This window comes from Phaenicophaeus curvirostris, chromosome 13 (assembly GCF_032191515.1).
Source record: "Phaenicophaeus curvirostris isolate KB17595 chromosome 13, BPBGC_Pcur_1.0, whole genome shotgun sequence".
NCBI classification, from domain to species: domain Eukaryota; kingdom Metazoa; phylum Chordata; class Aves; order Cuculiformes; family Cuculidae; genus Phaenicophaeus; species Phaenicophaeus curvirostris.
Genome location: NC_091404.1, coordinates 12,500,805 through 12,524,029, shown reverse-complemented (window position 1 = coordinate 12,524,029; position 23,225 = coordinate 12,500,805). Strand labels below are relative to the sequence as shown.

Here is a 23,225-nt window from a genome sequence, read left to right as displayed (position 1 = left end):
TGTGAGCATGAGCTGGACACACCTGCCGTGTTTACTGGGCAGGGAGCGAGTCCTGGAAGGAGTGAGGCTGTTTGGGAGGGGGTGGGTGGCACGCTGGAGGGCAGTATAAAGTCCAGGGTGCTGTGCTGGCGGCTGAGGATTGTTGCGCTCCCCAAGAGCTTTGCTTGTCCTGGAGCTGAGGTGAGAGGCTGGTGGGCACGGCACCACCAAGGGGCACAGGGGGTCCAGGGTGGGGCTCACAGAACGGTGTCGGCCACGGGCCAGGGAGGGCAGAGCCAGCAGAGCTGGACCCCATGTGGGGCGCGGGGCACAGAGCAGAGCACGGCCTGGGTACCGGCTGCCCTTCCCGTTGCTTCAGTGGAGGGTCTTTGCCCACCGTTTGCACTGCTCCAGGCACTCGCACCCCAGGCTAAGGGCTGGAGGTGGCATTTGGGATGGCCTTGTTGCCCCCACCAGCCAGTGGAGCCCTGGCTGGTAGGATTTACTAGAAGTGCTGCTCATACCTGAGTCTGGGGACAAAACCCAAGGGATACGCCACCATTGCCGCAGGGATGGGGCACAGCGTGACGATGTGGCTGGGACACCAACCCCAAGGGCCATGGGCATGAGGGGTCTGCAAGCACAGGGACTGTTGCCCCCAGCAGTGTGTCCGAGCAGTGGGGCAGCATCGGTGTCTCACCATCTCGGGAGAGAAGTGCAGCTCCTGCAGCATGAGGCACTCGGCGCTGAGTGCAGACCCCGTTTGCGCACAGCCAGTCACCCCAGTGGGCTCTTTCCCATGTCACCAGTAGAGTTGGGGCATGCACGGGGCAGCTCCAGCAGCGCCGTCCCTGCTGGCACCAACCCGCTGAGAGCAGAGCCTCGAGGGCACGGTGGGACCCACCACGCGCTGCACTCAGCACCCCCAGTCCCACAGGGCCCCACAGACTGTGTGGGAGCAGCCAGACCCCAGCTCCGGTTCTGACGCATCCAGGTGGGGTGGACACATGGCTGGGCTCTGCCATGCACCCTAGCGAAGGGACCCACATCCAGCCCAGTGACGCCCGCGGTGCGCGCCCCGCCAGGCAGAGCAGTCAGCACGGCTCGGGGGGCTGCGGCCGTGGTCGGGGCGAGGTGGGAGCGGGTGCGAGGCCAGGCAGCAGGAATGCAGCACACAGGCACTTTGTTTGGCCAGGGTGGGCGGAAGTCAGGGCGTTGGATCTGAATGCTAAAGCGTGTTGTTCAGGGGCCGATAAAGGCACCATTGTATGTAAATAGTTTATAAAGCAGCATATGACTTCCAGTGCAGGGCAGTGGCGGATAGAGACGAGGGCAGGCGGAGCAGAGCTCTCCTGCGGGAGACATGAGACCTTAGAGGGGCCATTTGGGGCAGCTCGCGAGGACCCTTCCTCACCGGCAGGTATGCGCCCTCAGGACTTTCCACACTGGGTGCAGCTGGAGAGCAGGTCCCAGCCCCCCACCTTTAGCTCGGGGTGGGCAGCAGCTCCTGGGTCTGCTCCGTGTCAGCGGGTGTCCCCAGCGGGGTGGGGGTCTGTGGGGGCTGCTGGGTCACCCCATGCTCCACAGGCAGGGACAGCTCTAAAGGGGGGCAATACATGGATGCACAGGGGTGTCCCCTGAGCTCGGAGGTCCCTGGTCCCACTCCTGCAGGGAATAGGGGGATGAGAGCAGAGAGGTGCTGGTGCACCCATGGAGCTCCTGAAGACCATGTCTAGCCTGAGAGCTCAGAGCTGGGTGCAGAACGGTGGAGGTGTGGGAGCTTCACCCTCGTCCCCTCCAGCAGCTGCGCATCAGGATCCTTGTGCCAGTGCGGGTTGGCAGGGCAGGAGCTGCTGGCACTGCGGGGCCAAACAATCTCCTGCCTGCTCCATCCAAAATGCTGCCCTGAGCCATGTCAGCAGCAGAAGCCACACTGCTGTCCTGCCGCCCACCTGCGCTACTGTCCCACTTACCAGGGCTGCAGCAGCCAGTTGCTCTTTGGTCCCTCCTAGAGCCGCTGCCACCAGGCCTGGGACCCAGAGGATCTCAGCCAGGGGCCCTTCCCACTCCTAACACCATCTCTCGCTGCTCGCTCCTGCAGACGTGAGGGACGATGAACTGGGCCGGCCTCTACACGGTGCTGAGTGGGGTGAACCGCCACTCCACCGCCATCGGGCGCATCTGGCTCTCCGTCATCTTCATTTTCCGGATAATGGTGCTGGTGGTGGCAGCTGAGAGCGTCTGGGGGGACGAGAAATCCGCCTTCACCTGCAACACCCAGCAGCCTGGCTGCAACAGCGTCTGCTACGACCACTTCTTCCCCATTTCCCACATTCGCCTGTGGGCCCTCCAGCTCATCCTTGTCACCACGCCAGCCCTCCTCGTGGCCATGCACGTGGCCTACCAGCAGCACCAGGAGAAGAAGCTGCTGGTGCTGACAGGGCATGCAGATGCCAAGCACATGGAGGAGGTGAAGAAACACAAGATGCGCATATCGGGTTCGCTGTGGTGGACATACGTCTGCAGCGTGGTCTTCAGGTTGCTCTTCGAAGCTGTGTTCATGTACATCTTCTACATGCTCTACCCGGGCTACCAGATGATGCGACTCGTCAAGTGTGAGGCTTACCCCTGCCCCAACATCGTCGACTGCTTCATCTCCCGGCCCACCGAGAAGACCATCTTCACCGTCTTCATGCTGGTCACCTCCAGCATCTGCATCGTCCTCAACATGGCAGAGCTGGTCTACCTGGTGGTGCGGGCCTGCGCCCGCCGAGGCGAGCACAACTCCAACCCCTCGTCGGGGAAGAGCTCCTTCTATGGGCACAAGCTCTCCTCCGAGTACAAACAGAACGAAATCAACCAGCTGCTGACGGAGCAGGACGGCTCCCTCAAGGACATGCTGCGACGCAACCCTGGGCTGCAGGAGAAGGGCGACCGCTGCTCGGCCTGCTAGGGGCGATGCCATGGGGGTGCTGCCCTTGCCCTGGCCCCACAGCCCCCCCGGCCCTGTGCTGCCCCCCTGCCACGGGTAGCATCTCTCAGGCAGCCAGGAGGGCATCTTGGGCCATTAAATCTCCGTTCTCAGGCGCTGCCTCCCTCCTTTCTGCTCCGGCCGGGATGTGCTGGGTGGTCAGTGTGGGGTGCCCACCCTTGCACCCTAGCCCAGGCGGGCGCTACCGGGGGCTGTGGGGGCCGCAGTGCCTGGGCTCTGCCAGGGGAGGTTCAGGCTGAACATCAGGAAAAAAAAATTCACAGAAAGGGTCATTGGGCACTGGCAGAGGCTGCCCAGGGAGGTGGTTGAGTCACCTTCCCTGGAGGGGTTTAAGGGATGGGTGGATGAGGTGCTGAGGGACATGGTTTAGTGATTGATGGGAATGGTTGGACTCGATGATCCGGTGGGTCTTTTCCAACCTGGTTTTTATGATTCTATGCAGGAGTGGTGACCCCTGGGTGGCATTGAGCAGTGTCCAAGGGCTCGCGCTCCCCCAGCACCAGACCCTGCAGCCCCAAATATATTTAGAAAAATGCCCAGACCAAAAATAGAGGGGAAAAAGTTTCTGCAGTGGCTGTTTCATCTGCCACTCACAACGAAAGCCAATGGGGCACACGGCCGCCTTACGCCCCAATAACCCTGTGCCCACTGCCCGCGCCCCACTGAGGAGCTGAGGACCGGCCGGGAAGGGGCCTCGCAGCATCCAGCCCCATCCCGAGAGGAACCGAGAGCACGGGAGCACCAGGCTCTGCCCCACACACCCACCACCGGTGAGGGGTCCCCATGCCAATCGCCACCGCGGTGTCCCCCACCCAGCTTGATAGGGCTGCTTTCTGCCAGAGGGGTTATCTCCTGCTACCTTCCTCGTGACGGGTTAGAGGGTCTCACAGGATGCGGGGTGGGGATGCTCCAGGGACAGCCCCGGGTTGGGTCCCCGCGCGTCTGCCAAGCTGAGGGGTAGGGTGGCAGTTCAGCAGCCGTGGTGGGGGGCTGTGTCTGGAGGGTGGTTGTCTTGCAGGGCACCGCAGCGCATGCCATGGGGGACTGGAGCCTGCTGGGGCGGCTGCTGGAGAGCGCCCAGGAGCACTCCACGGTAGTGGGGAAGGTCTGGCTCACCGTCCTCTTCGTTTTCCGCATCCTGGTGCTGGGGGCGGCTGCCGAGCGGGTCTGGGGCGACGAGCTGTCTGGCTTCTCCTGCGACACTCAGCAGCCTGGCTGCCAGAACGCCTGCTATGACAGCACATTCCCCATCTCCCACCTCCGCTTCTGGGTCCTGCAGATCATCTTCGTCTCTACCCCCAGCCTTGTATACCTGGGCCACATCCTGCACCTGGTGCACCTGGAGGAGAAGGCGCAGCAGCAAGCAGTGGTGCGGGCTGGCAGCGGGGCCAAGCGGCAGCGCCCCAGGCAGCCCCAGCTCCCTGCAGGGGACACGAGGGGACGGGTCTGCATGCGGGGGGCCATCCTGAGGACATACGTCTGCAATGTCGTCTTCAAGGCTCTCTTGGAAGTGAGCTTCATTGTGGGCCAGTATGCCTTGTATGGGTTCCAGCTGAAGCCCCTCTACACCTGCAGCCGCTGGCCCTGCCCCAACACCGTCAACTGCTACATCTCCCGGCCCACCGAGAAGACCATCTTCATCCTTTTCATGCTTGGAGTGGCCTGCGTGTCCCTGCTGCTTAACCTAGTGGAGATCTACCACCTGGGTCTCACCAAGTGCCGCCAGGGGCCAGGGCCCAAGTCCCGCATCCTGCCCAGTCCCGGCGGTCCCGTGGATCCCCAAAGCATCCGCGTCACCTTGCCCGGTGTTGGCAGCCCCACGGCTGCTGGCAGACCCCCCCCCAGCCTGGCACCCCTGGGGAAGGCGAGTGCATGGCTGGGGGTGGCCAGTGGGTCCTACGGGAAGGTGCGAGCGGCAGATCTGGCAGTGTGAACATTGGGATGCCCAGGAATGGGTGATGCCCAAGTAGCCACAGTAATCGCTGTCTCTGGGCCCTGCTAGGCTCGTGGCATGGAACCCACAGCCAGCGTGAGATGGGCACGGCCCTGGGGACACGGCTCAGCCGCTTCCTGCACTCCTGGGAGTAGCAGGGCTGAGAGTACAGCCAGGCTGGAGCAGGGGTCTGTCAGCCCTGGGCAAGCAAATAAACACCCACTGCACCTCTCTCGACTCCTGCTCCGCCTGCGGGCACTGCGGCATCGCTCTCCAACCTGTCTGTCCCACTGTGTTGCTAGGGCAGGGCCACCACAGGGCTGGGTCGGGCTTGCAGCCCTACAGGCAAGGGCCAAGCATGCCAAGCTGGGACCACGGGATCAGGGGCCAGCCCAGCATCCCAGAGCCAACAGCGCACTAGGGGCCAGACAGGGTAGGGATGGACAGGAGCAAGGTCCATGGCAGCGGTGGGACACTGGTCCTGCTCTCCTGCAGTGCCCACCCTGCCTGAGGAGGAAAAGCAGGGGCTTCCAAAAGTTTTCCGCATCTTTATTTGAAATGAATGGTTTCCAGCGACACAGGGTTAGCCCTATTGTCCTGGCATCACTACAAGACTGGTGAGCGGCTCACTCTCCACATGGACACAGAGAACAGAGGGCCCCGGGCCAGGGCCCAGAACAATATATACAGGCTCAACAGAAGACCCATGTACAGCTCAAGAAAACCGACCAGAACACAAGGAAGGGCAGGAGGCAGCAGGGAGTGGCACAGCCGGAGCCAGGTTCGTCCCGGCAGGCCACCGGCACCCTGCTGCTTTGGGATGGGGAGGCCAAGCAGAGCTGTCGCTTCTGCCAGTGGCTCCCCAGCTGGAGCAGAGGGACTCACCGATGGCACCTAGCACTGGGGAGGGGGTTACGCCGGGACAAGGGTGGGGGGGGGAGAGAGGGGCTGCGTTGCCACAGACCCGTCTCCATCAGTTTTCCACCGACTCAGAAAACATTGACGAAATTGAGGGAGGCAGCCCAGCTGCACATAAGGAAAGCGTCCCCGCCGTGAGGCCAGGTCTCTGCCTCCACATTCCAGTGCCAGCTCCCTCTGGCTCCCCACGGCCCACCCAAGTCTCTCTCACCCCTGTGAACAAGCCCGCCCCCTGACCCAAGAGCTCTCAGGTTGCCGGTGATCCTTCCCCAGCCAAACAGCAAAAAAAACCGTCCTGGCGCAGCAGCAGAACTACTGTTCCTGTCTTGCCACCCACAGCCTCACAAGGGGATGCTAAAGGGGATTAAAAGCCTCAGGGCCGCTGGTCCCAGACGGCACTCTGCCCTATTGTGCAGTTCCTGCCTCGGGGCAGGGGGAGAGGGAGGTAGTGTCACGGCTGGGGCTAGAGGGGGACACGGCTGGGCAAGGGGAGCTGCCCCAGGGCTCTGCCACCCCTCTGCTGTGGGGACTTGCCTCGGGGAAGACAGCTCACCCAGCACAGCCAGGACAGGAGGCAGAGCTGAGCACAGGGGCCACATATGGAGGGGAGGCCTGTAATGAGCAGGATGGGATGTCCAAGTCCAGTAACGATGAAGGGACAGCACTGCCACAGCACCATCCTCTCCCACGCTGCACAGCTCCTGCCCTGCAGTGGGAGGCAGGGAGATGGGGTGTCCTGGGCTGGAGTGCAGCCAGCCCGGCAGCACCTTGCTCTTAGTCCATGTCATCCTCTAGTCCGCTGAGCCGACTGTGCTCCTCATAGATCTCCCTCACAGCCAGGATGCGGTTCAGCATGCTCTCCAGCATGCTCCGGTCCATGGGGATGACTGAGTACCAGAGTGGGGACTCGGCGATGCACGACCGCTCAGGCTGCAGGTAGAAGACATCATTGCGGTTCCTCAGACTCTCAGGACTGTAAAGAGAGAGTAAGGTGAACCCTGGGATATCAGCTCCTGGGGCTCAGAAAGCCCAGCTTGCCCTCGCGGTTATCAAGGGGAGCTCAAGGCTTGTCACAGCCTCCCATCCTTCAGCACGACAAGGACACAAACTGAGTGTGCAGCTCGTCACTCTGGATCAAAGCCCCTAAAGCCCCTAACCAACCAAGCACCACAACTCTTACTGCACTGCTTCTGCCTGTTTGGAGGGAGGCAAGTTGTGGCAGGGGCCAGAGAGAAGCATTCTCTCAACCATGATACAAGAAGTGCAGACACAGGGCAAGGCTTCACAGTCAAGTACAAATGTTTGAAGAGCAGCTACCACTCCACAGGGTCTCACCAAAACTGAGAGGTGGCCCCAGAACAGCTCATGCCCCTTCTCCAGAGAAAGCCTCACCATTTGGAGAGATAAAATTCATAGAACTTGACTGGGCATCTGAGTGGGTTCATCCTGTTCTCTCTCTGCTCCAGCATCGGTACCTCCTCCTCACGCTTCCGCTTTCCAGAGCTGCCATCTGCAGAGGAGGAGAGAGCAGGATCACAACTGGGGCCCAGTGACGGAGGCAGAGTGAGGGACAGAGACGTCTGTCAGACCCTACCTCGGCCTTTCTTCTGCTTGGCAGGAGCATAGTAGCGGATGCTCACCACCTTTGTCACACCGCGGGCTGTGGTACACTTGCGGGATTGCCGCACCACATTGGTGAAGGAGAGCTGCATGTGCTCCTCTGCTGTCTGCAGCCCAAAGAACTTGGTGTTGAAGAACATGAGGGTGTTGAGGAGCACGAACGGTGAGTAAACGCCCAGCTGCTTGCACTCCCAGAGGTGCTCTTCCTCGACACGCGAGAAAACTGTATCTGCAACGCACGGAGGAAGGTCACATCAACAGCGGTCTTGTGGCAACCCCCTCACCCTGCCCAGGCAAGCTCACTGCAAGACTGACACTTCACAACATCCTCTTGTCCACAAGGTTGCTTCTCCAGAGCCATCAGCAGATCCTGGCTCTGCCCAGCCACAAGCCACACCAGAGCACAGACAGACTACAGGCCAGAACTCAAATCAACCCTAACCACTCATCCCTATAGCTGGCCACAAAGTGAACTCCAAGTCAGTGCTCCACCACACTCAGCACGAGACAATAAAAAAGTAGCAGGCAGGACAGACAGCTCCTGCCTAGACACACAGGCCTGGAGCCAAATGCCTGGGACAGCCAATATGCAGAGGTGAGGCTGGATCCGTGAACCACTGACAAAACAGCAGGGAAGTCAGCCTAGATCACAGCATCGTGAAAAGCCTGTGCAGAGCTCTAAGTTAATCCACTCCCAAGGCAGCAGCACAGCAACCCTGGCCAACACTTAGCGCAGTGTGCAAGGCTTGCCCATGTGCTGGGAGCACAAAGGCAGAGGCCGGTCTGCCTCCTGGCTTGGTAGACTCTTTGCCAAAGGGTGGAGAGGTCGCTGAAGTGTTGTGATGATTCAAACTGCCCCAGGACACAAAGCAGCTGTGCTCTGCTCCCAGCTATCCTGACTCTAGGCAACAGAAGGTGCTGAAGCACAGACCAGGCTGGCTCTGCTGTTGGTATAGGTCAACTCCAAGACACTGCAGGACCGTGCTGCCTATGCCAAGGAAGAGGGTTGAGGCTGGGGGAGAAAAATCAGACTGGAAAATCCAAGGCTAGAAGCACAAACTGGGCATGTGTGGTGACTGAAGGTACTCTGGAGACACATACTATTTGGTAAGATTGTGGGTTGCCAGCCGCTCAGGGACTTGTTCAGCTCCTGCACGAAGGTCAGGTAGTAAAGGTCTGTAAATATATTCACCATACGATTGTTCTCGAGCAGGTACTAGAAAGGACAGAACACACAGTTAAGAGAGACATGGCAGCACCTGGAATGCAAACCCTCCCCAGACTGCCCAGGGTACACATGCAGAACATCCCTCCTTGTACAACCAGAGCTACAGGGCAGATCCCTCAAACCAGCCACTTCTGAGAGCTGAGATAAAAATCCTGGGGCGTGACAGAACAAACTTGGTGCTGAAGAAAGAACTGAGTTTTGGAAGATCTCCCAGCCCTCCTCAGGGATGTGCAAAAAGGGTACAAGGTGGGAATAGCTGCCACCCTACCTGCTGGGCTTGGTAACTAAGACCAGACCAGGTGGGCTCCTGTCCTAGGGTAAGGCACTGAAGGAGAGTTCAGTGAGCTTCTCTGGGTTCCCAGAGGTAAAGGTTACAAGCTCCCTTCACCAGATCTGACTCCCAAGACTGGCTGTGGAGGACTTGAGAGCAGCAAGCCCTCCCTCACCTGCTGGATGCCAAGGCAGAGGTAATAAATGCTGTCCGGTTCATAGCGCTCCCCGTTGGGCCGTGTTATCTCCTTGACAAACTGGGCCAGGCCATAGTTGAGCTCAGCTGCTGTGCAGGCCAAGATATCCTCCTTGATCCTCATGGGCTTGGCTGCGAGACAAGCACAATGGCCTCAGACAATAGCCTGCAAGGCCAGCACACCGAGACCCAGCTTCTGGGAGGTTTCTGCCACTCCACCCCATCCAGACAGAACACTTACGGCCAAAGCGTAGCTCCTCTCCCTTGCTGGTCTCTCCCCCTGCATACTTGGCTTGCACCCAGGACTTCCAGGCGTTCACACCATATGAGTAGTTCAGCACTGTGCAGCTGGGCTGGCTGCTCATCGAGTCCCGGGAACAGCTTTCAGACAGTACCAGACGCTTCTGCCCCTGCAGAGAGGTGAACTGTGAGACCAGGCACCTTCCTAGCACAACGCAGGAGTCACGGCCGCCTCTCAGACCTGCTGACTGCCAGCTCCGTCATGGTGTGCCATGCCAGCGCTGACAGCCAAGCCAACAAGGCCCAACAGTTATGGGGACCACAGGCAGGAAAAAGGCCAGTTGTCACCTGACCTGTGGCATTCAAAGCCCCTCCGAAGTGACAAGCAAGTATTTTCATAGAATCATAGAATCCCCAGGTTGGAAGAGACCCATCGGATCATCAAGTCCAACCATTCCTATCAAACACTAAACCATGTCCCTCAGCACCTCGTCCACCCGTCCCTTAAACACCTCCAGGGAAGGTGACTCAACCACCTCCCTGGGCAGCCTCTGCCAGTGCCCAATGACCCTTTCTGTGAAAATTTTTTTCCTAATGTCCAACCTGAACCTCCCCTGGTGGAGCTTGAGGCCATTCCCTCTCGTCCTGTCCCCTGTCACTGGGAGAAGAGCCCAGCTCCCTCCTCTCCACAACCTCCTTTCAGGTAGTTGTAGAGAGCAATGAGGTCTCCCCTCAGCCTCCTCTTCTCCAGGCTAAACACCCCCAGCTCTCTCAGCCGTTCCTCATAAGGCCTGTTCTCCAGCCCCTTCACCAGGTTCAAGAAGCAGCCAGAGGCCAGACACGCCCTGAAAGGATCAGGCACAACCTCCCCAGCACACCAAAGCCTCTGCCACACTTCACCTTGCACGTCCCACACAGCAGCTCCCACTGCAAAACCAAAGAGCTTTAAGCAGGCAATACCCACAAAGAGCTCACCTTTCGGACAGCACGAGGCAGATCTTGCTCTGTGGACACATCATCTGCTCCCACCAGTCCACAGTCAAAGAGGAAGTCCACGCTGGGGTTGATGTCTAGAGGGTCTGAAAGGAAACAGGCAGAAAGGCTCAGCTGAGACTTGTCATCCTGTCTGCTGTGCTGTCCTGGTTCTTACAGCAAAATGAAGAGGGAACACGCAGACCAACACTTCACACCCTCCATCACACCTGGAGCTGTGCAAGGCCAGGTTGGATGGGGCCTTGGGCAGCCTGATCTAGTGGGAGGTGTCCCTGTCCATGGCAGGGGGGTTGGAACTAGATGATCTTTAAGGTCCCTTCTAACCCAAACTATTCTATGATACTATGACCTTTCAGCCACAGCCCAGTGAAGGAAATACAGCTCTGGCAGATGATACTGAGTTTCTCAGACCAACCAGAGTCCCCCGTTCTCCACTCTGACAATTTTTGGTTCGTTTGGTTGGGTTTTTAAACCTGAGGAACATTCCTCAATGCCTTATGCCAGGGGAGCCCTGGGGACAGTCTGGCACCAGCGCCTCTGCTCTCTGCTGCTGCCAGCATCCTCTCTCAGCACTGTTGTGCTCCTGCAAGTCCCTCCTCTTCTTCCACCAATGGACACTCAGCAATTCTGCTGGATATCAGGCCCTGTCCAGGTCTCTCTCGCCTTGCTGGATCTTCTGGAATCATTATCCATAAGCAAACACCAGTGCTGCTGCCCTGCTCTTTGTGCTGTTAAAATCAGCTTCTCATTCTCCCTTCTGAGCAGGCCTATGGTTACAACGGGTCAATTAGCCTAGACAAACACACACTCCTTCAAAAGCGGTGGCCTTCTCATCCCTGCTGTGAGCAGTCATCTGGCAGATTCTCAGTTCCCGGCCTCAAGCCTGGCCAGTCAGAGGGCATGGGGAGTCAGCAACAGTCAGCAGAGGGCAGCGGGAGGGCCCGCATGCCCTGCATGCCTGCTTCACCCAGCTCTTACTCTTCGGGAAGTCAGCCTCCAGGTCCTGGCCTGGCTCATCGAGGACATTTGCCATCTTGACAGCCATAGCCAACACATCGTCCCGTGCTGGTCCGAACAGATCACAGTCCTCCAGGAGACCCTCTGCACTCTGGTTACTCACCAGGTCTGCAATGAAAAGCAGATCGTGAACACAACTTTCAATAAAGTTCTTTTGTCCATCCTCCCTGTGGCAGCCAGAAAATTAAGCCAGGTCCCCTGAAGCACAGTCCTGTGCTTGGAGCAACCACACAACACCTGCACTGCCCAGCTTTACCTGGACAGCAAGACTTGGATGTTTGTCCTCTCCCCTTAGTTACTGGGGCTTGAGGAATGCAGTAAAAAGACCTCTGAGGTCAGGACTGCTGGTCTGGCTGAGAAGCTGCTTAAGTAAGAGGCTGAAAAGCCACCTGAGTAAACTAGCAGTGCTGCACATGTGCCACAAGACTGGCACCTTCAAAGGGGACGGTGGCAGACACTGCCCTTGCTGCAGCTCTTCCCTCCTGGTACCTCCTCAGCAGAAGGTGAGGACTTGCTCTTCCTAGTTCCCTTTTTCAAAGGCTTGGGGGGATGTGTGATCCAGGCAGATCCTCTAACTCCAAGAGCCAGCAAACCCCAGCTGTTGGGCCACACCAAGCCATGGCAGAACCTACCGCACAGGTCTGAGGAGGCCTTGTCCAGTTCTTCAGCCTCTGCGATCATCTCGGCCATGGCCAGGATGTCAGCCTCCAGGGGATTGGAGGGGATTTTCACCTTCAGCTCCTCAATGGTCTCCACAATCTTATCTGTGCTCTCCAGCGTGGTGGGCAGGAACATTGGCACAGGCACCTGTTGACAGCAGCACACCAGGCAGAAAACTGACAGTCAGCCAACAGACATAAAAGCAGAAGGAGGAGAAGAGGACAAAGAGGAGCAGGGAGGCTGCAGCAAGGCAGGATTGAGACAGCAAGAGAAAATGAATGGGTGGAATGTGCCACTTACCGGGACAGGCATGGAGAAAGGCACAGGTACTTTCTGGCAGTACATATGCATAGGCACAGGCACGAAGATCGGCACGGGGATTGGCAACACAATCACCTGGGGCTTCCAGTCAGCCTCTGACAAGAGCAAAAACACGTCAATGAACTTGCTCCCAGCAGCTCCTCCACCCAGCCCCGCTGTGCACTGCCATGCCCCCAGCCATCCGGCATCACGGCCCTTCCAGCCACCCGCTTCTGTGACTCGGGCTGAGCTGAAGCAGCAGCAAAGCCAAACAGCCCTGCAACAAGAGAGGCTTGCCTGAGCCAGAGATGCAAGCCCTGCTCTCGGGTGGCCCTGCTGAGGGGTCTAGTTGCCTTGCATATGCCAGAGACCACACACACATACCCAACAGGAGCTACACAGTGGAATCTGTTCAGCAGACGGTCCCTCAGACAAGCCGACGATCCCCCAGAGGAACAGGAGTTGATCCCACAAGAGGTGGGATCATGCTGCAGTGCTCTCTGCGTCTCCCCTTTTGCTGTTGATGGAAACGTGCTCCCTACATCCAGCCCTGACGTGTGCTGAGACTCCTCAGCACAGTGCCAAACACCCAGTCACCCTACACGGCATTTCAAGCTGGATTTGCATTTAGACTGGAGCAGGGGTGTGACACTTGCTTTTCCAAAATACCCTGTAATCCTGCAGTTATATCTTGTTTTCCTACCTGTCTGACATCCTTTGGACTTCATTTCTATCTTGCAGGAAACGCCCCGGTTTTGCATCAGTGGTTTACACATGGCAGCTTTGTTTTTCCGAGGGGTGGCTGGAAATGGAGGGGGTGGGGGAGGTGGCGCAGCTGGAGATATTTGGGCTGAGGAAGTCTTTGCAGACAGCTGAGGAAACACAGAAAGCAGGAGGTTGGCGTCCACCTAAGGCAGCACCACCTCTTCCCAACCCCGAGTACAGGGGAGACTCTCGGAGCACCTCCGGTAGACTTGCAGTCCCTGACACACACGTGAATGTTCCCGTGGTCAGATCCAGCCAAAGAACTGCCACACTGCTTCTGGCAAGGCACAAGCCTGTGCCCCATCTCTGCAGCAGCCAGCAGGGAGTTTGGTCACTCCTGCCCCACTGGGACAACAACATACCCAGGCACAGGAAAGCACTGCACAAAGAGGAGCCAGTGCCACAGCAGCAGGCTGTTCTGGAGCCTATGATCAGTTCCTGGGATATGGTTCCCCCTTACAGGAGAGGTGCTGATGCTGTCCTCCCCAGCAGCTCTTATCAGCTCCCAACACCCAGCCATCTTAAAACTCTTTGGTTGCAGAAGAATGAAATCTCTCTGAGCAATAGCAGATCTGTCCTCTCTTTGGGGACAGCCCATTTCTGCTACCTTGCAAACTCCTACCTTCGACGGGCCTTACCATGTTAGTTTCTGCCTTCTGTGAGGAAGGGGCAGGTGATTTTGACTCTGAAGTCTGACCTGTAAGAGAAAGCAACAACTCTAAGTTCAAGAGCTCCTGGGCCAACAGGTCCCACTGCTGGGACTGGAGGTGGCAGCAGCCAGAGGGCAGGGACAGGCTCCCTATAAACTGCTCCTGGCCACTCCAGGAGCAGTTAAGGTTTCCACAACCTCTAGCCCTAGCAGCTCAGAAGATGCTACAATTGCAAAATCAAGTCACTCCCACATAATTTTGTGCTCCCTTGCAGTCCACCCCATCCCCATCACAGCAGGTCAGGAGAAATCCCAGCCCCTTGTAGAGAGAAATCCTGGGCTCTAATCCCAGCTCTGCCTATTGGCTTGCTGTACCGAGCCACGGCCCCTCCCTGTGCCTCCATCTCCCTGCTACAAATATCTTGGCAAAGTGCTTCGAGATCCCTAGGAAGAGGGTGACAGAGGTAGTAGTAGCGTTAGGAGATATGCCAGAAAGCAGAGAGACAGCTTTGCCCCAGCCCTAGGGATGCAGTCCATTCCCCTAAGGAAAGAGGGGATCACCTGCAGGTAAGAGGTGTGGCAGACCCAGTCTCAGGTGATGACAATATCGTCCTGGCTTGGATAATTCCATTTCATTTTCTCTGCAGAGAACCTGCACCCATCTCAAAGGCTGATGAGCTAAAAGAGCACCTTCATCCAAGTCTCCCATGAGCCCTGGTTACCTGTGTGGCTGGGAAAAAGAACTGCCTTCTACAGCACTGACTAACTGTGGGCCACACGTGAAGGAGACACCTGCAAGGAAAGCAGCAGGTCTCAGCACCCAAAGGGAGTGGAGGGTCCATTTGCACCTCCTACACACAGACCGGCTCTCTAGGGAAGACCCAGACTCCCAAAGGACCGCTGGACCAAATGGATATTTGCACTGTGCGGATTTCCTCTGTCCTGAGGAAATGCAGGACTGCTCTTGAGCAATTGGAGGCCCATCAGGGCCCACCTGCTGCCCACCACAGTGGGACAGGCAAGTTCCAGTTGGAGGAAGCTCCCTAGCCTGCAGCTGAGCATTCAGCCACAAGATCTGCAACGGTTTCAGTTGGTCCAAGAACTCCCTCTGATCAATCCAGAGGAGATAGGCAGTAGGTCTAGGTGGGAGACACCAGTGGCTTGAATGACAAAAGACAAGCCATGGAATATAAGCAGAGTTTCTGCTGCAGCAGAATCAAAAGCAAAGTTGATTATCCCTCAGGCCGATGATTTAGGACTAAGTGAAACAAAATCCTCCTGCCACAAAGCTCCACATATGTGCTCCAGGTCCAGGCCTCCAGGAAAGCTACAGCTTGTTCTTTGCTCTCATCCTGACACGAGCAACGAGCTCTTAAGGCATCTGCCTACACCAGCTGTGACTTCTGGCCCTCTATCCTCTCCAGCTGGACAGCCCCATGCCGAGCCAGTTCCCCTTGGAAGCCTTTGGGAACCTTTCTGTGGCAGAAGCTCCCCAGTCCCTCATTACACAGACTGTTCCCAGCAAAGGAATGGCCACTTTTGTCACCAGCAAGCACTCCCAGGATCACCAGGTTGGCAGCAGCCACTGCTGGCAGGAATAAACGGCCGCAAGAGGAGAAGTGACTAGCCAGCAGCTCTGCCCAAGATGGGCCTGAGATCCAGCTAACCCCTTGTGAGCTGACAGCTCAGGAGACCCTGGCTGGGCCAGGCAGAAGCTGCTCCTCCCCATGCACTGACAAGACGCTCCTCTCAAAATCCTCTGCACACCACGCTGGGCTGGAAAGCTCTTTGTGTAAGCACAGGGCAGGCCCTGGCTCCAGCACCTTCCTCGGCAAGCGAAGTAGGACACCCCAGTCCCAGGACAAGGATGTTCACGGCTGTCTCACAGCTGGCAGGAGATAACACACAGCGAGCCCAGTGCCACCAGCAGCATTCACCAAACACGGCAGCTGCTGGAACAGCCTGGAGCCTGCGCTCAGCCGAACGCTCACCACAGCTGACCAGCTTCTCCTTGGCTGCCCCGAGCCCTCTGCCTCACAGGACACACAGAGGCAGCTGTGGCACAGTGAAGGGTGTTGTCCCACGTGCCAAAAAGCAAAGTTATTGGGGACCTGCAGAGACGTAGTGGAAGGGGGAGGCTCAGGCTCTTATAGTTGTTAGTGGTGAAGGTAATTCTCAGTCTTGTGATTCATGGCTCCAAGGAGACACTGGCCAAACGGCGTGAAACACGCTTTGGTCTGCAGGCAGAGCTTGCTCACTGTGCGTGTGTCCCAAAAGCTGCATTATTGGTCCCTCGTAAGTGAGATGCCTTGAAAGCAGAGGATGAATGGAACAGCATGGCTAGGGCTGTAGAATCACTTGGCAAGCTACAGGAACCCACAGGTTTAACACCTCTTCCTTCCTTGGGAGCAGGACAGTCTGCGCTTCACCAAGCAGACTTCTCTGTGCACCTTGTGCCAGCAGAAGACAGCTCCTCATCCAGGTCACTCCAGTGTGCTGCCGCTTGAGCCATCACTTCACATGGCCTTTTACAGAACGTGGCTCTTGGAAGGCATGTGGGGGCTCCCCTGGCTGGGGGAACCCGCTGCTTCTTGGCAGAGACACTTTGCTTTGCTGTTTAAGCGGCGCTGACATCCAGGGCTTCCCCCATCTTGCAGTCAGCTCACTGCTGTCAGGAGAGGAACCAAGAAGAGGCTGAAGACGGAGGATGAGATCTCTCATGGGAAGGTCGTTGACTCAGTTTCCCTCCTTGGCATACCCTAGTCAGAGCTCTACACCTCATGAAATCCCAGGGAGGGCAGCAAAGCCCTGAGCCTGCAGTGCAGGTATCTGTTGAAGCTCGATGCACTGAAGTGAGGCCCACCATAAGCCGCAGGCATTTTATCTAGATCACACAGATTATCTAGATCATTGCCTTCAAAAGACCAAGCACAATGATAATATATGAGTGTCCGAGGGCCAAGCGATGTCTTGTCAATGTCACTATGAGCACCTTCCATCCTGAGGGACCCCAAAGCACTTTGCAATCTTCCATAAGCAACTGGCTCATTAATGATAGGAAATGGGGCAACAGGCAGTGAAAATCCCCTCTCCAGCTGGAACTCCACAGATGCAGAATGAGGTTATCCATGACACGGGGTTGGCAACTCCCCAGAGCTGCAGCGATCTTGGGTAAGTGGTAGGACTCCAATCTAACATCGCCAGACAGAGAGCCTGCAGCAGCTCAGTGCTCCCTCAAGATCATTCTAGATTCAGCTCGGGCTGAGGAGAGCCCACCTACAGCATCACCAGCACCACTTCCTGCAGCACCCTGCGTTTTCCTCGAATGTTTCCCATCCAAACACTGACCTGGCCCAATCCTGAATAGCTTATGAGATCTGAGAAGGTCACAGCTCGGAGGTAGTGTGGGGCTGCAGGTGGATTATCATGCCAAACCATGCTGTCCCCTAACCCTGTAAATCGAGCTCTCCGCTGGCAACATGAGGATGTTAAATCCCTGTGTATCCTCGCTAAGAGTGTGAGCTACAGGCAGCACGCTGGCACCGGCTCCTCCCGTCTGGGCCCTGTGTGTCATAGAACCATAGACGTTAGAGATGGAGAAGCCCCCATTAGGTCCCACTCCGTCCTTTCCCACCCCCAGGGGCCAGTGCAGGATTGTTCCCTATCGTCTCATCCAGTCCCAGACAGGAAACTTCCACCCCTCGCTGTTCAGTCTTCCCTGTGTCTCTCACACTGAGCTATGCAGGTCCCCTCCCTCCCTCCTACTCACTGTTCAGCAGGCTCTCGGGCCCCTTCTGCGTGTCCAGGTTGGGTTGGTTCTGTTGATTGTAAAATCGCAGCAGACACTGCTGGTTGCAGAAGTGTTTGATTTGCCCCCGCCAGTGGATGGTTTCCAGCAGCTTCCCCTGACGCTTGCAGGCATGGCACCGAGCTGCCTAAAGCCCGCATCAGCAGGAGAGAAACAACGAGTAACTAACCACACCCCCTCCGAGTGCAACACAACTCTCCAGTGAAAGGTGCACATAGCGAGGTGCTGTGAGCTTCCCCACAGCTGTGCCCTGCCAGTGCGAGTCGGGGACTCCAGCGGTGCGAACTTCTCACAGCAGCACTAGCCGCGGATCCAGCACTGTGAGCTTCCTCAGTGCAGTGCTCTGGCAGGATCAGCTGGGGACTCCAGCTACGTGAGCTTCCCCGTAGCAGTGTCCCGTCATTGCCAGGCAGGACTCCAGCAGTGCCAGGTTCTCCGCAGCAGTGCCAGCCAGACTCCAACAGTGCGAACTTCCTCAGTGCAATGCCCACTTATCTGGGTGCCGTGCCCACCACAGCACTTAGCACAAGCTGCCAGTGCCAATACTGACCTTGAAGTACCAGAGCAAGTATTTGCTTTTGCAGTCTTCACTACAGAAGTCCCAGGTGCTGCCCTCCAGCTGCTCGGTGACCGCCCGCTGGCAGGTCTGAGAACAGTAGGTGCAGGTGATGCAGCACAGGCCCAGGTTCTTGGTGAAATCCTGTTTGTAAAGAAGCACACACCCTGCGGAGAAACAATAGGAGTGAAACCTTCCCAGGATGAACTGGGGGCCTCCCTGACCCAAACATGACCAGAATCCAGGTCTGCGGAGACAACAGAGCACACGCAACACACTGTAGGGAACAATCCAGCACTGGCCCCTGGGGCTGGGATAAGATGGGACCTCATGGGGACTTGCCATCTCTCACCTCCATGCTTCTAGGAAGAGTCTGACTCCAACCTCCTGTGTGCAGGAACCCAGCAGGCAGGGCAAGGCCAGGTCAGGCCAGCCCAGACGCAAGAGCGTAGAAGTACATGATGACAGGAGGAGCGGAGCTGCCACCTGCTGTCTCCCCAGCCCCCAGAGAGAGAAAAGCTGTGAGAAAGCCCTCCCCAAGGACACAATGAATGGTAAAGATCTTGCCCTAGGGCCTGGCTGGACAGCAAGCCATCCCCACGACAGTCCTCCCTTCACTGCATGGCAAGGCTCTCGCCCCAGGGCCTGGCTAAGACAGTCTCCCCTCTGTTCCTCTCCATGCTCTCTTCTCCTCCCCCAGCACAGGCTGGCATGGGGGTGCTGCCTCTCCCGTGCCTTCCCCAAGTACCTTCGCTGCAGAAGTTCTTCTCCACTCCAGAGAAGCGGATCTTCTCATGCAGCAGCTTCTCCTGCTTGCAGTGCTCACACTGAGACACCACCCCGCGCAGCCGCTTGAAATCCTCACAGCAGTCCTTGCAGCAGAACTGATACACCTTGTCCTGCCAAAGAGACCACCACCGGGTCAGCCAGGCTGGCAGGAGGTCCCCACACTTCTCAGGAAAGCAAGAGCAAGATTAGAGGGCTGAGCCAAGCCTCCATCTCTCCTGGCAAGGGGTTTGGCAAAAGTGGTTTCCTCCTGCCCTTCCGACATCCTGCTGAACATCAGGAGTGCAACACTCAGCGTATCTCTGCAGCTAAGGCATTCGGCACTGGTGCAGAAGCAGCTCTGCTTTGAGCAGGAAGAGGAAGGAGCCCTGTGGTCTTCACCAGCGTTGGCCTCCACTTCAACATCCCCCTGGGGAAAGTCCTCACCTGCCAGTCTAGGATCTCCGGCTTCCCGCTGAAAAGATTGTGGCAGTAATGGCAGTTGAGGTGGATCCCACCTTCCGGGCTGGTGCGCTGCAGGAGACAGAGACAGCTCATGGAGGGGGAGGCACACAGAGGGCAGCGAGCACCTGCTTCACACTGCCACCACCTCCTACTTCCTCCACCGCTCACAGCAGTCTGTCTGCCCCTGCTGGACCTGCACTTGCTGCCGCTGTCAAGCGACTCACAGTTCATCAGATCATGTCCCAAGCTCCTGGAGAGCAGAGTCTTGAGCAATGTCACTTTGCTTCCACTATACCAGGTCCAGCTCTTCTCAAGAAGGCAAGCTTTCAAGCTGCCATCCCTCTAGATGTGAAAACATTCAGAGATGAGAGCTCTGCTACCTCTTCTGAGAATTTCTCTAAAAGATCTTGAATCACAGGGGGCTGGTTTCTACAGTCAAGGTAATGCAACTGCAGAATTCAAGCAGCCATGTTCATCCCACCTTCCTCTGCTAGATTAAACAGTCATTTAGCTCTTGGTTTCTCCACAAGGATATACTAAAGTCATCTTCCTGGTTTTCTTTCTTTCTGATAACCTCAGATAAGGTGCTCTATGAGTGCTTCAGTATATGCACTTTTCAAGACCAAATGTAATTTTCTGTCTTTTTTCAGCATACTTCCAATTTCTCTTCCACATAGAAAATACAGGGGACATCAGATGAACATCCTCCCCATCTGTGCAACATTCTAGGTAGCTCCTTTTCTTCCCAGCCCTCAAACTTTAACTCCCCATTCCTCTGCTTGTACTTGTACTTAACAGTAACCTATTAAAGCCTGCCCTCTGTGGCTGTAAACTGAGGTGCTCGTACTGAACAGCTTATCTGCTGTGACGCCAGGGGCCTTTTCAAAATCCTGACTTTCCCAGGACTTACATCTTCACGCTACTTCTGTAAAGGGCTGATACAGGATCTTGCACTAAACTGCATTTATGCACACGTTAGGAGGAACCAATCTTGTCAAGCAATCCAATTGATTTGCTTTCTATGACCGTCCTGACCTCAGCACAAGTTAACACTTCACCAGTTTTTGTTTTATCTGCAAAATTTTATCATGCTTACTTTGACTTTATTGCCAGATGACCAATGAAGATGTTGAACTCCCTGAGGAGGATTCCCCAAGAAGCCATCTTGAAACACTCCTCAGTGTTTTTTCTTTGACAAGTATGTTCTGAGATCTGCCAGCAAGAGAGCTCCTAATCCAGGCTGCGCATGGGTTTATTCATAAGTTACAATGCTGATTTTACATGGCAATAATTCAAGCTAGGTAGACAAGGCAATTGGAAAAAGTAGCTCTGCGCTGCACTCCCCCTAAGCATAACCTGATAGACAGGAACGAATCACAGTCCATCCTGTTCCAACGGAGGAAGGCAGAAATAGGTCCTAAACTTAACCACAGTCACTCCAACTCTTGTGCTCCACCAGACACTTTCTTATGGACAGAGCTTGAGGAAGGTGAAGCCCCTGCTAAGCATGAAGAGGCATGAACTCTATGGCCCAACCTGGCATGAAGAATATTTCAGTACCTGGAATTTGGTCCAGCAGCTGGGGCTGCAGAACTGGTAGACAACTCTGTCTGTCTTGTTGTAATAGCAGGGTTCAGATAAACTCTTTCTGCAGAAGCTGCAAGGTCTAGGAGGACCTGATGAAACAGACAGGAATTGGTGAGGGCAGCAGCACAGGATGTGGGACTGGGTTCTGAGGATGCCATGCAAGCTACTCACTCATCCTCAGTCTGCCAAGCTGTTATGAAAAAGCAAGGGACAAGAACACCAGGAAACTAAGAGCACCAGATTCTGCTAGGACAGAAATGTTAAACATAGATGGAGAGCAGAGTGATTCAAGAAAGTGACCCTGGCTCTACAGGAATTCATACAAAACAGGCTGTAACTCTTGCACCAGAGACCATACCCACCCTGGACACCCCAGTACTCTGTGTAGTGGAAAAGGTAACACCAGCACAGTAACGGCACTACAACTGCTTCCTGTGTTGTCAAGAACAGCAATGTACACTGCCCCTCAGTATTAAGATGTCTACATATGGCAAGGGTTCTTCTCTCTCCAAATCTCCTTCTACTCATCTCACTGGGCTCCCCTTCAGGCAAGCAACATGCCTTCCTTCCAATCTCATCCACAAGCAATAAATAGTACCAAGGAAGGAGCCAGAGTGGAGAGGTGACTGATTCCCTGTACGTAGGTGCTCTTACCAACCAAGCCTGACTGCTTCACTTTGTGGGAGGTAGTGCAGCAAATGGAGCAGAACAGGCCCATCTTGCCACTGCGATCCACGTTGGGCAGCATGTCGAAGTTCTTGCACAGCGTCTTGCACCACACGCACGGGTAGACCCGAGTGTTCTTCTGCAAACACAGAGCAGAGCTGAGCTGCCAGGGAGACCATCACAGCCGGTGAGGTCCGACCCTCATATCCCATCCACTACTGCATCTACCACGGGGCAGCTCTCCTGCGTGAACACCTGAGGCCAGAGCCAGGTTCATAGCCTGCAGATTCAGGACAGAGGTCGCAGAAAAGCCTGCGTACAGCGCCTCACCTTCTCATTTCAAGGGTACTCTGGCAAGAATACAGAGCTTGGCATTTCCATCAGGACAGTTAAGTGAAGGCTGCTATGGCCACAGAGGAACATATCCAGCCAAGCTTTGGGGAGACATCCAAAAGGAGCCAGTCTGTGCTAACTGCACAAACCAGTGTTGCTGCACAGCCCAGTTTACTGAGTGCCTGATCCGTGTTCAGGTCCAAGGTGGGCCCAATGCAGAATAAATAAATAAATTCTGTTTGCTTGCTTCTAAGTTTCTCCCCAGCAATCTCTTAAATGTTTTGTCAGCAACAAAAGGCCAAGGGGATTCAAGTTACCTGCTACTGCATTAAGTGCCCTGTGCCACACCAACCAAAGAAGCTGTGTGTCCACAGAGACCCGCCCCGACCCCAGACAGCTGACCCCACACACCTTCTTGTAACTGTTGAGACAGGCAGAGTTGCAGAAGCGTTTTTGCTGGCCTTCGTGGAAGAGGTACTCTAGGGGCAAGCCCTTGTTGTAGATGTAAAGCCCACAGTTGTCACAGCAGTTGGTTTTCAGCCCCTTGGTGGCCCGGAATTTGGTGAAGCAGGCATCGCTGCAGATGCGATGAACCATGTTCCCATTGCTGACCTCATGCTGGATCTGCAGAGATGTCATTGCTGTCAGCCCCCCTCATTCTGGTGCACATGCACCACTCCTACCATGGCCCTCGGGCTGCCACACTAAAACTCGAGCAAGTGCCATACTGGAAGCTGGTGTGGAACTCAGCCTGGCCTCCCTCACCAAAAGTCAGGGAAGCAACTGGGAGAGAGGAGCAGCAGGAAGCTGGGCAGAAGCAGAAAGCTTATTTCTTCTGCTGGAATAAGCCCACAGTAGCCAGGAAGGACCTGTGAATGAGCCCAAGCCAGGTCAGGGTCCAAGGCCGTACACCATGGGAGAACCTGGCAAATTTCCTGCAACGGTCCCAGGCAGGGCCGAGTACCACAGGTCACAAGTGTCTCATCCAGAGTCACAGGAAGGACAAGGGATTTGTTTACCTCGCCAGGTTTGTGGCAGACACTGCAGCGGCTCGTGTCCGAGGCATCTGCGGACTGAGGTGCTGGTCTGTGCTGCTGAGCCTCGTAGAGGGAGAGGCAGACTGAGGTGCAGAACTCATGGAAAGAGCCGCCTGAACCGATCTGGGCAACCACAGAGTCCTTAGTGTTCCAGATCTCCCTGAGGACCAAGAGGGGATGTGTTAGCACGAGGACACACCAGTCTTGTCACAAAGGGACAGGACGGCACACTGCAATACATGAGACTT

The 23,225-nt window shown here is 56.2% G+C and overlaps 3 protein-coding genes across 7 annotated transcripts in view; 2 read left to right on the top strand and 1 right to left on the bottom strand.

Moving 5' to 3' along the window:
* GJB1 (gap junction protein beta 1) lies at positions 1–3,171 on the top strand. 2 transcript variants are annotated; one of them, XM_069867380.1, is made up of 3 exons: positions 1–180; positions 1,284–1,399; positions 2,081–3,171. In XM_069867380.1, exon 3 carries the CDS (start codon positions 2,093–2,095, stop codon positions 2,930–2,932), a length of 840 nt encoding a protein of 279 aa, XP_069723481.1. In that variant the 5' UTR covers positions 1–180; positions 1,284–1,399; positions 2,081–2,092; the 3' UTR covers positions 2,933–3,171. The 2 variants fall into 2 exon arrangements, with proteins under 2 accessions (XP_069723481.1, XP_069723482.1); XM_069867381.1 differs by lacking the exon at positions 1,284–1,399.
* A 714-nt stretch (positions 3,172–3,885) lies between these two features.
* On the top strand, positions 3,886–5,124 carry LOC138726305 (gap junction alpha-3 protein-like). The gene has a single exon (XM_069867952.1). It carries the CDS (start codon positions 4,008–4,010, stop codon positions 4,902–4,904), a length of 897 nt encoding a protein of 298 aa, XP_069724053.1. The 5' UTR covers positions 3,886–4,007; the 3' UTR covers positions 4,905–5,124.
* A 313-nt stretch (positions 5,125–5,437) lies between these two features.
* ZMYM3 (zinc finger MYM-type containing 3) overlaps positions 5,438–23,225 on the bottom strand; it is a 30,766-nt gene continuing 12,978 nt past the window's right edge. For 3 of the 4 annotated variants that reach the window (XM_069867949.1, XM_069867948.1, XM_069867950.1), the window contains 20 exons: positions 22,960–23,137; positions 22,352–22,564; positions 21,596–21,746; positions 20,915–21,030; positions 19,337–19,423; positions 18,873–19,023; positions 18,119–18,291; positions 17,530–17,695; positions 13,750–13,808; positions 13,050–13,218; positions 12,347–12,462; positions 12,019–12,193; positions 11,348–11,494; positions 10,352–10,455; positions 9,378–9,546; positions 9,117–9,268; positions 8,544–8,658; positions 7,417–7,671; positions 7,215–7,332; positions 5,438–6,795 (listed from right to left, as the gene is read on the bottom strand). In XM_069867949.1, the coding sequence (XP_069724050.1) occupies positions 6,597–6,795; positions 7,215–7,332; positions 7,417–7,671; positions 8,544–8,658; positions 9,117–9,268; positions 9,378–9,546; positions 10,352–10,455; positions 11,348–11,494; positions 12,019–12,193; positions 12,347–12,462; positions 13,050–13,218; positions 13,750–13,808; positions 17,530–17,695; positions 18,119–18,291; positions 18,873–19,023; positions 19,337–19,423; positions 20,915–21,030; positions 21,596–21,746; positions 22,352–22,564; positions 22,960–23,137 (3,013 nt within the window). In that variant the 3' untranslated portion in view covers positions 5,438–6,596. The remainder of the gene's footprint in view (positions 6,796–7,214; positions 7,333–7,416; positions 7,672–8,543; positions 8,659–9,116; positions 9,269–9,377; positions 9,547–10,351; positions 10,456–11,347; positions 11,495–12,018; positions 12,194–12,346; positions 12,463–13,049; positions 13,219–13,749; positions 13,809–17,529; positions 17,696–18,118; positions 18,292–18,872; positions 19,024–19,336; positions 19,424–20,914; positions 21,031–21,595; positions 21,747–22,351; positions 22,565–22,959; positions 23,138–23,225) is intronic. The other variant, XM_069867951.1, reaches the window with a different exon arrangement.

Coding starts and splice junctions, on each gene's coding strand:
- LOC138726305 (XM_069867952.1), top strand. CDS start 4,008: ATGGGGGACTGGAGCCTGCTGGGGCGGCTGCTGGAGAGCGCCCAGGAG.
- GJB1 (XM_069867381.1), top strand. CDS start 2,093: ATGAACTGGGCCGGCCTCTACACGGTGCTGAGTGGGGTGAACCGCCAC.